Source organism: Nymphaea colorata, chromosome 8 (assembly GCF_008831285.2).
Source record: "Nymphaea colorata isolate Beijing-Zhang1983 chromosome 8, ASM883128v2, whole genome shotgun sequence".
Classification (NCBI taxonomy): domain Eukaryota; kingdom Viridiplantae; phylum Streptophyta; class Magnoliopsida; order Nymphaeales; family Nymphaeaceae; genus Nymphaea; species Nymphaea colorata.
This window is the reverse complement of record NC_045145.1, coordinates 20,250,121-20,262,677: the sequence shown is the minus strand read 5'-3', so window position 1 is coordinate 20,262,677 and position 12,557 is coordinate 20,250,121. Positions and strand designations below refer to the sequence as shown.

The following is a 12,557-nucleotide window of genomic DNA, read 5'->3' as shown; positions in this document are numbered from 1 at the left end:
ATAGAAAGCAGAAAGAGGAAAATAAGATGGGGAGCAAGAAATTGCAAGATTCACTTTATTACCCTTTCACTTGTGTATTTATGCACTATTTATGTACAGATATAAATACCGTTGTACTTACAACTATGTCAGTTGTCATCCACTCCATGCGATTTATGTAAAGATGATTCTAGAGAACTTCATAACACTTCCCCTCAAGTTGGTTCTTCTATATCAACATAGACTCAACTTCTGTTTACAATCTCATAAAACTCATCTATGCTTAGAGCCTTTGTTAATACGTCAGTCCTGCTTGCTGCATAAATGGTTGGTACATACTGAATTTTTTCACAAATGAAGTGACAATCTACTTTAATGTGCTTGGCTTTCTCGTGGGACACAAGGTTGTTCCTTATATGTATGGTTGTTTTGATGTAATCCACCTCTTTTCACAAATTGTTGCTGCCATAGATCTGCATTTGGATTTTGCACTAGACCGACCCACTACACTTTGTTTCTTACTTTTCCATCATACTAAGTTGCCGCCAACAAAGCAACAGTACCCTATGTTGATTTCCGATCGTTTGGGTTAGCTGCCCAATCAGTGTCGAAACATCCTTTTACTTCTGGATTATCGTTTCTACTAAGTAGTAAACCTATATTGACGTTTTCTTTAGGTACCTTAAATCTTGTGTGCAGCCTAGAGGATGGTGCATAAGTTGACATGGGAGGTTCATTGATTAAGCAATGTTAGGCTAGTGGTTGACCCTCATCACAATGCAGTTCTAAATTCTGTTCCAAGGGTGTATTTGCACGCTTTGCATCCAACATACTAGTATCACTCAATAAATCTAGTATATATGTACTTTTGTTGGCATATGAATACTCCTTTCTTTGAATTTGCCACCTCTATGCCTAGAGAGTAGTGTAGTGGTCCTAGGCTTTTAATCTCAAAGTGTTTCCTTAGCACTTGTTTAATCTTGGGAATATAACCAGAGTTGTCACCTGGTATTATTATGTCGCAACCACTGTGGTACCCTGATTAGTTATATAAATGAAGAACAATTGCACTCATTTTGAAGCCACCTTCAATCAGTTTAGTAGTCGGATTTGGGTGCCAGGCCCTGGAAAATTGTTTTAGCCCATATGACGGCTTCATCAACCACGCAAGTGAAACATTTGACGTAATTTCAAACCTGGGTGTGTTTTTCATATATATTTCTTCATCTAAATCACAATGAAGAAATGCAATCTTTACGTCAAGTTGATAGAGAGAGCAATGCTTTATACCTACGACTGACAGTACTACTCAAATTGAATTCATCTTCTCTACAAGTGAGAAGGTTTAATGATAGTCAATCCCTTGAATCTGAGTATATGTTTTTTGCTGTTAGGCATTCCGCTTTTCCCTTGTTATTGTACTTTATTCTCTCTGTCCATTTGCACCTAATGGTTTCTTGCCTTCTGGTGGCTTCACTAATGTCCAATTTCTGTTCTTTTTCAGTGCAAATAATTCCTCTTTCATGGCCTCACACCACTCTAGTTTAACTTTGGCTTCTTCTTAACATTGTGGCTCTCTTTTGGCATACAACTTGGTCAAATAAGCTCTGCAATTTTCCTTCTTTCCATGCACCTGAATGGAATCTGTAATTGGATATGTAGCAGATTTATTTACATAGCAAGTATAGAAGTCTTCTAACGGGCTTTTGTAATTGAATTTTTTGCTGATAGTTCTATTCATTAACTAGCATGCACAGGCAATTGCATCTAACCAAAAAGTCCCAGGCACATCCGTATTGAACATAATTGCTCTGGCAATGTTTAGAAATTTGTTTGCTTTTTCTTTCAACTACACCATTTCGTTGTGGCGTACTAGAATAGGTAATTTGATGTGCAATTCGTCTTTATTTGGTAAATCTGTCAAACTCTTCATGCACAAATTCACCTCCATTTTCGGATCTAAGAATCTGTATCTTCTTGTTATATCGAGTTTCAACAAAATAATAGAATTCTTTGAACGATTGAAAAGCATCACTCTTTTTATTCGAGTAGCATACCCAGGTTGCTCTCTGGATTTGTCATCAACAAAGATCACAAAGTATTTGTACTTATTATATGTTGTAATAGGTGTAACACTTGGGGCGGAGGGAAGGGGGGCCGGCAGGGACCTTGGCCCCCCTTAGATTTTAAAAACTTCAAAAATTTTAGTTTAATGTACATCTATAATTGAAAATTTCTATTTCAGCCCCTATTAAAATTTTGAAACTATAGTTGGGCCCTACAATAAAAAATTCTTGGCTCTACCCCTGTGCAAGACCCCACCCATCAGTGTGTCCATGCTGAAAAGAAAAGTCTGAGAAATTTTCAGAATTCTCAAAAGGCAACCTAGTCATTTTTGCAAGAGTATAAACTTCACATTCAAACTTCACGATCATCTACATCTGATTTTAGACTGGGTGCATGATCCTTGGGATCTTATTTGATGGATGGCCTGCAGAGCAATGCCAATTCCTGGCTTCCTCTATGTACTTTGCCATGGTCAATGTTGTTGTGTTATGCAGATTTACTGTGTACAATCCATTCTGCATTTCCCATTCACCAATCATCGTCTGATGACTACTGTCCAGCAGGATCACTCTCTTTGTGTCAAATGTTGCATAGCAGTTTAGTTCTTTCGTTAGTCTTTCAATGGATAGTAAAATAGCAAAGCATTTACGCACGTAAAGTTTGTTTCTAGCATGCAATTTTTAGTAAAACTTAAAAAACCGTATCCTTCTACTGCCACAATAGAACCATATGCTATCTGTGTCAGACATTTTCTCCATGATCTAAAGTAAACTGACTGCTCATATTCCCCGTAATGTGTTCGATTGTGCCACTGTCTAGTCTCCACTTTACTCAAATCAGAATGTACAATAAAAGTTTGAGAATCACTTGTTTGTATTCATCACCAGATTTGACCTAGTAACTTGCTTAGTAACTTTGTTAATTCTGCAATACTGTCCTTTTTGGAATTGCTTTGCATTACTTGTATATGTAAAACCCACGATATTTCTCTTTCCATTTTCTTTTGAAACTGTCAAGTTTATCATAAAGAAAATATTTATAGAAAAGATAAGGATGAGGTTGTAACTGCAAAGGTGAAACTCAACCCTCGTATGGCAAGGAGGGAGGTCTTGTAGACAGTAGCGGAGCCAACGTGGGGCAGGCGTGGGCGCCTGCCCACGCCAGCCAAATAAACTCCACGAGTTTAGTGGAGTGTCGGTCTGCCTCATGCCCATCTACACGCTATGCTGCCCACGCCAAACATGGATCGGGTCCAGCAATTGATCCAGCTCCAGCCTCCAGAAAACATAAGGCGCCCAAATTCACCCGAAAGTTCGCCCAAATTCGGCCTATTGATTCTGTCTGCCTGCAGCCCGCCCAAATTCACCCGAAAGTTCGAAACCGAAAGACAAAAGTAAAACTGCCAAAGGGTGAAGCCGCGAAGGCGAAGGGGCGAACCGGCGAGTGAAGGGCAAGGCTGCAGGCCCACAACCGCGCAGCGGCGCAGGCTCGCAGCGGAGCAGCAGCCAGCAAGGGTTTCAGCTTCAGCTCTGACTCCTTTTTCTTTTTTCCCCTTCTCCTCCTCTCTCTCTGTAAGGAAAAATATAATTCCTTTTCCCACTTGTTGCAGTTGCAGCCTTTCACCCAGATTTCGTTGGGAATTTGAGAGGGAAACAGAGGAATAAGGTGTTGCCGTGTTGGGTGGGGATTTTGGGGAACGTCTTCTGGGAGACAAGCTAAGCCTTCCTGTGGTGAGAGTCTGCTTCTTCTTCTTCTTCTTGAATCATGAACGAATTGTTATTATCGTTTCTTCTTGAATGGTGTTGGGTTTTCACTTTTCATTTGTTTTCCCCTTTTCAACGGTTTTGCCTCAACGCTTTTTTCCTTACATATTTATTTATCATGTTTTGCATTACTTGCTAGTCTTGCTTCTGTTTTCGTTCAATTGTCAACCTAAATCACCAAACATTGGGTCTGAGTTGCATATTCTTGTCCCAAAGTGTGATGGTTCCCTGTTTGACTGTTCTGAAAAAACTGTTCACTCGCACTTTCTCTTCCATCATCCTCTTCAACGTTCCTCTTGCTTGTGTCTTCCTGTTCCACTGTGTCCTGGTTCCATGTTTGACTATTCTGAGAAAATTCTTCACTGACAATTTCTCTCACATCATCCTCTTCCCCATTCGCATTCTCTGCATCTTCCTGTTCCACCTTGTCATTAATGATTCACCTTATTTGGAATGTCAATCACATCAGTCATCCACTTCTCATTCTCTCCTTCCAATGAGAGTATTACTGTGTTGTTTTGCTGCTCAAATTGGCCAAGATTTTCTTCAGTTCCCTGGGCGCCATGGCCCACAGTCTCATTCTCTATAGCTTCCTCTTTATCCTTAAGATCCTTGGCATCTTCATGAGTGACCTCAGGTGTTTCAATACTGCTTTGCTGCTCAAATTGTCCAAGATCTTCTTCAGTTCCCTGATCGCCATGGCCCACAGTCTCATTCTCTAAAGCTTCCTTTTTATCCTTAAGATCTTTGGCATCTTCATGAGTGACCTCATGTGTTTCAACATTGCTTTGCTGCTCAAATTGGCCAAGAATTTCTTCAGTTCCCTGATCGCCATGGCCCACAGTCTCATTCTCTATAGCTTCCTCTTTATCCTTAAGATCTTTGGCATCCTCATCAGTTACCTCAGGTGTTTCAATATTGCTTTGCTGCTCAAATTGGACTTCTTCAATTCCCTGATCACCACTGCCTGAGAATTGATTTTCCATGATCGCCCATTTGCGTTTAAGAGCCTTGGCATCACCATTTCCAGCCTCTTCCCTGTCCGGAATAATTTCAACATCGCCACCAGTTCTGATGATGAGGGAAGATTGATCAGCTTGTGCCAGACCGATCTTCATCTATATGCGTTAATGCCAATGGCTGGTAGGTTGGGTCTAAGTAGGATGATCATATTTTCCCAATTGTTTGTGTACTATCTGTATATATATATATACACTAATTGATAAAAGAAGAGGGACATACTGGTGGCAGCCTTGTGAGTTGTGACTATGGCCTATCTCTCTTCCCTCCAAGTTAATATATGCAAGTTTTCTTGAATTTTTTTAGAATAGTGTTTGTGTCTAGGACAGATGTCGGATCTGTTCCTATTGAGTTTTAATTAAATTAGGATCTTATTTACTCATTTTATTTCTAATTTGTTTTTGCTTTAGTTCCAACATGTGTAATTGTTGGCTGGAGGTAATGTGCTTTGAATTAAGACTTGTTTTATTTTAGTGTTTATAAACATTGCAGAATATTTATATTTTTAACAAGTACTTAAGAGGTCTGGTTTTCAACCTTAATCAAAGTGGGCTCCATAGATAGGAAGCTTAAGAGGTCTGGTTTTTATCCTCAATCAAAGAGGTCATGTCTTCACATGTTCAATAGCTATGTACTATATACTACTGCCCCATAGCCAAAAATTTCTGGCTCCGCCACTGCTTGTAGAGGGTGTATTTAACCCTATCTTACAACAATTAATCACTTATTTTGCTGTGGCCTTAAACGAGAGAGTCCAGCAAAAGAGAAATTGAGAGAGAGAGAGAGAGAACGTGAGAGAAACGTCCTCATTCTTGCTCTCTTGTTGGGATTGAGATTGGTGGCTGCTGAAAATAAACTAGAGGCAAAGTGGCTGACGAGAAGCCATCTTAGATTTTCACAGGTATGGGGATTTTCAGTCATTCATGCATGAAGTCTTTGTATTTTGAGTTCTTATAGATACATATGCATGTGGTATTTCTGTTTGATTTCTGATATAGTTTTATGCATGTTATAATAGGGAATCTATAAATTCATATGCCTAGATTAAGTGTTTCCCTTTGTTTTTCTCTTTATCATTCCATCTTTGTTTTTCTCTTATCATTTCATCTGTGAGTAACCGAGTTGAGAATCAACCTATGTCACAGTGGTACGCTACACCGGTACGGCAGTACCAATACGCTGCCGGTATGGCATGGTACGTTTGGATCTGGTTTTGAATCGAAACCATATTCAAATTGTATTATAACTAAAATAAAGTTTTTTTTTGTTTTTTTTACTTGCAGCCTCTTTTTGTTGGCATTTTCACGTTCTGAAACCAGATCCGAACTATATTATAACTAAAATAAAGCTTTTTTTTGTTTTTTTTTACTTGCAACCTCTTTTTGTTGGCATTTTCATGATTTGAAACCAGATCCAAACGATATTATAACTAAAATAAAGTTTTTTTTTTGTTTTTTTACTTGTAACCTCTTTTTGTTGGCATTTTCATTGTTTGAAGCTTTTTATCATAACGAAAATGAACATTTTTGTCATCACTTGTGAATTAATTATATATAATAGTCACCGTACCAAGATTTACAAAAACGCCGTACCAGTAGCCATACTCCGTATCCGTACCGTTTCCATACCATTGTGACATAGGAATCAACATTAAAACCGAGCAGACATGTATGAGATAGCTGCCGTTGGAAATTTTAGAACAGAAAAATTACATCAAAAAAAAAAAAAAAAAAAGGGAAGAGCCATCCGGTAAAACATCGACAAAGGGCAAAGCCTGCCCTGCTCGACATATATCAAGTGTAAAATCAACACAGAAATATGAGGGAAGGAAGGAAATACATTAGGCTTTACCGACGAGCAGGACCAGTCGCTTGACCGATTGAAAGAAAGAGTCGCCTCGTTCGGGATGGTGGCAAAGGCGATTTGGGGAAAAAGGAGAACACAACATCATCCTCTTGTCGTTCCTCTTTCTATGTCGGTTCCTCCTCGTCACAACGGCTGAAAAACGAGAGGGGAGAAGAAAGCGACAACGGTTGAGGGCGTCTCGGACGGTGGGCAGCTGTGGAAACCCAATGCCGGAGCTCGCGGGAGAAGGAGAAATCTCTCTTTGGTATTTGTTATGGAAGAACGGTCGAAATGAAAAAGATTAGGGTTCGGCCGATTCATAATTGGTCCACCTTATTAGCAAAATTCTCGAATAAGCTGTTATAATTTTAAGCAATTCATGCTGCAACGTTTTTACTAAAAACATCTTCAAAAAGTGGCTTGCGAAAGTTATTTACAGCAATAATTAGATATTTTATTTGAAATTATGAATTAATACCCTCAAGTTCTTAAAAATTTCAAAGAGAGGGTTTTTATAGATTTGTTAGCAAAAACGGGCGAAGAAATGAAAAAGATTAGGGTTCCACCGAAACGTTTTTGCTAAAAACATCTTCAAAAAGTGGTTTGCGAAAGTTATTTACAGCAATAATCAGATATTTTATTTGAAGTTATGAATTAATACCCTGAAGTTCTTAAAAATTTCAAAGAGAGGGATTTTATAGATTTGTTTGTAATTTCAAAAGAAAACCGTAATGTTATGTATTATTACTCCTTGGTACCCTGAGTTGCTTCAAAATATTAGAAAAAAGGTTCTGAAATTAAATACACAATAATAACAACGTTCTGGAAATTTAAATGTAAATTTCTTGTTTCTAAATGATGATTATAATCTTATTATTTGAGGTTTCTTAAATATGATATACTTTGTATTGATGTATGTTAATTCGACTTTGCTTTGTTGCCGTTAAATTAAGTTAAAAAATTGCTTATTGATTATGTTTAGGAAACCGAGCCTGATTTCCGTTTTGTGAGAGGCACTAGGCGATGTCTAGTGATGATAAACTCTCACATTCAAATTTTGTAGGCGAAACATGGATTGTGTATGCTTTGGTGTATGCGAGTGCGAGCTTGTATTTTGCCCAGTGTTTGGTTTCGTCTCAGGAGGTAGTGGTGCGCTTGAACTCACTGTTGACGCACACTCTTCTGTCTGCATTGTAGGACCCACAGGGTATTGAGGCACAAGGGCCTGGAATTTTGCTGTTTTTGTTGGAGAGCAAAGCGTGTCCTGGTCCCTCATCCCGGGTTCCTAAAGGAACCCTACTGCTGCAGCGACGATCTTAGATATCTTAGGAGGCTTCAATGCAGGTTACCCTCGATCTGTTGGATCGCTTGGTGAAGATATGTTTTGTTCTGCCCGTGAGTGCCCACAGAGATTTCTGTTGTTGTTCGGCACAATGACCATACTCATTGTAATGATAGGTCATGGTTGGAAGTCTACGAATATTTGGAGGTTATGCACACCTCGTTTTTTATAATGAAACGTAATTCTAATATGTGTAAAGATTTGGAGACTTATGGTTGTGAATCATCAGGTTCTTAGAGAAATTTGTTTTACAAAATCAAATATTATTTTGTTGGATCATATTCCATTCATGACTGGATTTTTTCAGAAGAATTCTGACATTTTTTTTTATCTCTACAGGTAGTTCTTGATAGATTTTGTCTCTTGGAGTGATGACCTCAGTCTTGTGATAGACGAGCATTGACAATCTAGACACTGTGTCGATTTTTAGCTTATGTTTATTTTAGTTGTTTAGGTACAAGTGTTTTTATTGATGAAATCAATAAATGTTTGATTTGATTTAGTTTTGATCGACTCAATGTTACTTTTCTTATTATTTATATTAAAAAAAAATTGAGTCTTCACCGTACGTTTATATGAGCCTGCTTGAAACAGTGTTTTCAGAGTTCTCTGGCCATCAATTTCTTTCTTGTTTCCTCCCTCTAATGATCGAGCAGACATTGTTGAATGACGGTAACGGACACATCATCAAAATTTGACTTCTATCATGTTCCAACTCCTATCCCAAACCCACGAGTAGTCTGAAAACCTTATCTTCCTCTGGTGTTTGCTTCAGGGTGTCGTTAGTTAGCAGATGGTGTTGAGCTAACTCGTCCCACATACAAGGCTGGATCGGGTTCCTTCTTCACTTTTTGGACATTCTGGAAAGGATTTCTCATGGAGGATCGATCCAGTTTCCAATTGTTTTTGTAACGCCAATTTGAATCTAGACTTACGGATTGAGTTCTCCATGCTTCGATCCTCCTCTGGTGGACTTTCAAAGCTCCGATAGCATGTTAAATCCACCTGCTATACTCCAACTTGCTATACTCTGCAACTCACAAATCAGTTAAAACAGAGAGCGGAAGATAGAGAGCAGAAAGGGGCAAGCTTCGCTTTATTTCTCTTTCAGTTGTGCATTTATACACTCTTTGTATGGAGTTATAAATACTTTTCTACTTACAGTCGTGTACAGGTATCATCCACTCCGTGCGATGCATGTGCAGATGATTCTAACGCCGATGGTATCTTGCTACAGATGCAAACAAAAATAGAAAATAAAAAAGCGTGCTGTAGTTTTGAAATTTGGACCAAGACTTTGTATATTGCGTTAGTTTCAAGGTTTGAGAAAATATGTACTTATACAATACTTTGTTGCTAAGCCACCGCCTGCTTCTGGCTTCCTTCATTAAAAACGAGAAGGGGAGGATCGCTTGGTCTCTCTGTCCATCTCCGGCGAACAGAATGTATCCCCAACAGAGCGGCGAGAAATGGCCACCGGTACCCTCAGCACCTCCTAACCCATCGGTCATTTGCCATCCTAATCCAGTCACCGGCTTCCCCACCGCCTGCCCTTCTCAGCAATATGGCCACCGACTTCCTGGCCCCATCCTCCCTGCTCCGCCTCACCCAAGCGCCAGCGGACCATGGTCGACGGGCTTATGCCACTGCTTTGACGATCCCTCCAACTGTAAGAAATCTTTCTCTCTCTCTCTCTCTTTGCCCGTCTGTATGTCTCTCCCTCTGAGTTTCTTCTTTCGTTGTTTCCCTATTTTTCAAAGGTTTGATAACCTGCTGCTGCCCGTGCATTACATTCGGTCAGATTGCAGAGATCGTCGACAGAGGCTCAACACGTATGTCGCTTAATAAAATTCTTCTCTCCCTCCCTCTTCCGTTTCTTTTATTTCTTCTGTGGATTTAGAGTTCGACAGGATGATTGATTTCGGCGTCTGTTGTTTCTGCATTAATAATAATTAGACAGTTTGTTGCTTCTTTCTGTTGCTTCCTCTTTCATGTTCCTATTGGCTGCTTCTGTACATGACAATACTGAGTGCAGCGTGCGGAGCGGCTGGGTCGCTGTATGGGCTGATAATGTTGTCGACGGGGCTGGCGTGCCTCTACTCCTGCGTCTACCGATCGAAGCTGAGGGCTCAATACGGTCTGGTGGAGTCGCCTCTTGCTGACTGCCTCGCCCACTTCCTCTGCGAGCCCTGCGCCCTCTGCCAGGAGTACAGGGAGCTCAAGAATCGCGGTTTCGACTTGCCTATAGGTACCAACTTCCCTTTCCCTCTCTTTCTCTTTCCCTGAACTTCGAGTTATGTCCCTGCGCTGCGAGTCAAATGACTCTGGTTCAGCTTCTGGACGGCGCCCACGTGAAGATGGCGCGACTGTCAAGGGGACTGTCCCATGTTGTCACATTCCCGAAGAAGCCTTATTCCCTTTCATTTAGATTTTTTTAGTGGTTGCTCTCCAATTTCTGCAGTTCGAATTCCTTTTTAGTTTGGGTTGCGAATTATGAAACGTATTTTTAACTTTTCATGACTAACCCATACCGAACGGCTTGGGCAACTGGCTCCATTATCACCACATCGTCCGCTATAATGATCCCACTGAGGTATTGATCTTTTGTTTCTGAATTTTGAAGGATGGCAAGCAAATGTGGAGAGGCAGAACCGTGCGATCACCACGCCACCAGTAATGGGACAAGGAATGATTCGATAAAGGTTCTTGAACAATTCAAATGTAGATTGAAAGCGAGAAAAGTATGATTGCCCATTTGTTCTACAAAGGAACGAGACTGCTACTACATTATGAGTTGGCTTCTGTAAAGGATTTGGTTTTTAGTTTGGACAAATTCTTCTTAGTGGCTTTTCCCTTTTTGATTGATGTCCATGTATTAATATAGTGAGTGACTGGTAGGGGCAGTTTGGAGGAAGAACGCTCGCAAAATTTTCTTGATGCCTATTGTCTCATCTCATAAATGTGCTCCTCGGAACAAGTTCATTGAACATTCGTGAAGTGTTCCTCATATCCCAGGGCGACCTTTCTCAGTTAGCTAGTAGCGTTCAACCACTTGCAACGAAAAGTGGTCGAATCTGACATTAGAGAACGAAAATCCTTCCATCCTCCAATATTATTAATATTATCAGCCTTCTCGGTTGGTGCAGCGGGCTTTGACTGATAATAATGTTACGGTGAAGAGGTAAAATTCTTGGTAATTCCTCTCCGCGCCAATGTGATTATGATCGTGAGGGCTGCAGAGGTCACCCAAGCATTCGGGCTCAAAATCCAATTCGCTTGAAAATCTTAATGAGCCGAGCTTGAGACTAAATTTATATTCGAAATGTTGAATGAGTCGAGTTGTAAGAACTCGACCGCTTGGCTCCGCTGCGTAAAACTGGTTCGTTATAGTTGAACTAGTCGATGAGTTAAACGCTAGAAAGAGAACAAGTCACATGTTAACATAAATTAGTTACGCGAGTCCAATTCGAGCAGTGTATGGTCGACCCGACCTTGAGCTTATTCTTTGGAACTCTGAAACTTGTTTGAGTCCGAGCTGGATCGGTGTGACTTGGTTTGTGTGCGGCTCTAATTATCATGTCTCCCAAATTTGTTTTGATTATTTTCTTTTTTATTAAAAATAGTTAAAACAATGCTGTTTTAAAATAATAAAAAATCAAAAGTAATTTAACTTTAAAATTGTGTCGGTTCAATATCGTTTAATTGGCTTGCCAATATAATGTACATATAGAAAGTTCTTAGGATGTGACCAACTATGACATTGACAACTCTGGGTCTATGCATGGTTGTTTACTTGTTTACTTATATATGCATGGTGGAGCCAGGGGCCATAGCTCTACCTGAGTTTTCAAAAAAAATAAATTTTGCCATATAAAATTTACAAAAATTAATATCGTATGGTTTACATAGTTTGATTTTAAGCTTATGCTTGGTCAACTCTTGAGTTTACATCTAGCCTAGCATTAGCCTAGCATCAGTAGCAGATCAGCTCCCACAGATCTAACTGCGGCCAAATGCACTTGTGTCAAGAGATGGTATCATAAGTTATATGTTCCGCTCTAGTGCATGCTCGATGAACAAAATTGATCGGAGTTCCAGTGTATATAAACAAATGCCTCCTCTTATAAAAGCAAAAAAAGCATATTACAAACCAACAAGGTAAGAAGCATCAATATTACAAACCAACAAGGTAAGAAGCATCAATAATCAGTGTACATGGAAAGTTTGATTCCAAGAGGGCGAAAGCCTTTACCCTTCCTGCATCTTCCAAGATACTTAGCGGGTAGGCCTGGGCATGGCTGGGCCAGGCTGAGCGGCCCAACGAGCCTGGCCCGGGCCAGGCCCGATAGCTTGGGTCTCGGCCCCGGCCCAATAGCCAGGGTCTCGGCCTGGGCCTGACCCGTCGAGCCGCTCAGCCTTACCCGGCCCGGCCTGCCCCACCGACCCCCTTTCCAGCTTTCCCCCTCCTCGACCCCCTTTCCCCCCGGCCCTCCCTCCCCCCTTCGGTCGCCAGGTAGAAATCGATGAACGATGGCGGAGAG

General features: G+C 40.4%; 2 protein-coding genes across 3 annotated transcripts; one reads left to right on the top strand and one right to left on the bottom strand.

The window, feature by feature from the left end:
* The first annotated feature begins 3,171 nt into the window (after positions 1 to 3,171).
* On the top strand, positions 3,172 to 10,912 carry LOC116259137 (cell number regulator 2-like). 2 transcript variants are annotated; one of them, XM_050078993.1, is made up of 6 exons: positions 3,172 to 3,560; positions 3,656 to 3,776; positions 9,378 to 9,685; positions 9,777 to 9,848; positions 10,052 to 10,264; positions 10,640 to 10,912. In XM_050078993.1, exons 3-6 carry the CDS (start codon positions 9,460 to 9,462, stop codon positions 10,714 to 10,716), a joined length of 588 nt encoding a protein of 195 aa, XP_049934950.1. In that variant the 5' UTR covers positions 3,172 to 3,560; positions 3,656 to 3,776; positions 9,378 to 9,459; the 3' UTR covers positions 10,717 to 10,912. The 2 variants fall into 2 exon arrangements, with proteins under 2 accessions (XP_049934950.1, XP_031492651.1); XM_031636791.2 differs by having other exon boundaries at positions 3,172 to 3,776.
* Positions 3,979 to 4,927, bottom strand: LOC116259591 (uncharacterized). The gene is made up of 2 exons (XM_031637449.1): positions 4,319 to 4,927; positions 3,979 to 4,224 (listed from the first exon to the last, which is right to left on the bottom strand). The coding sequence occupies exons 1-2, from the start codon at positions 4,925 to 4,927 to the stop codon at positions 3,979 to 3,981; spliced, it is 855 nt and encodes a 284-aa protein (XP_031493309.1).
* Positions 10,913 to 12,557: the final 1,645 nt, after the last annotated feature.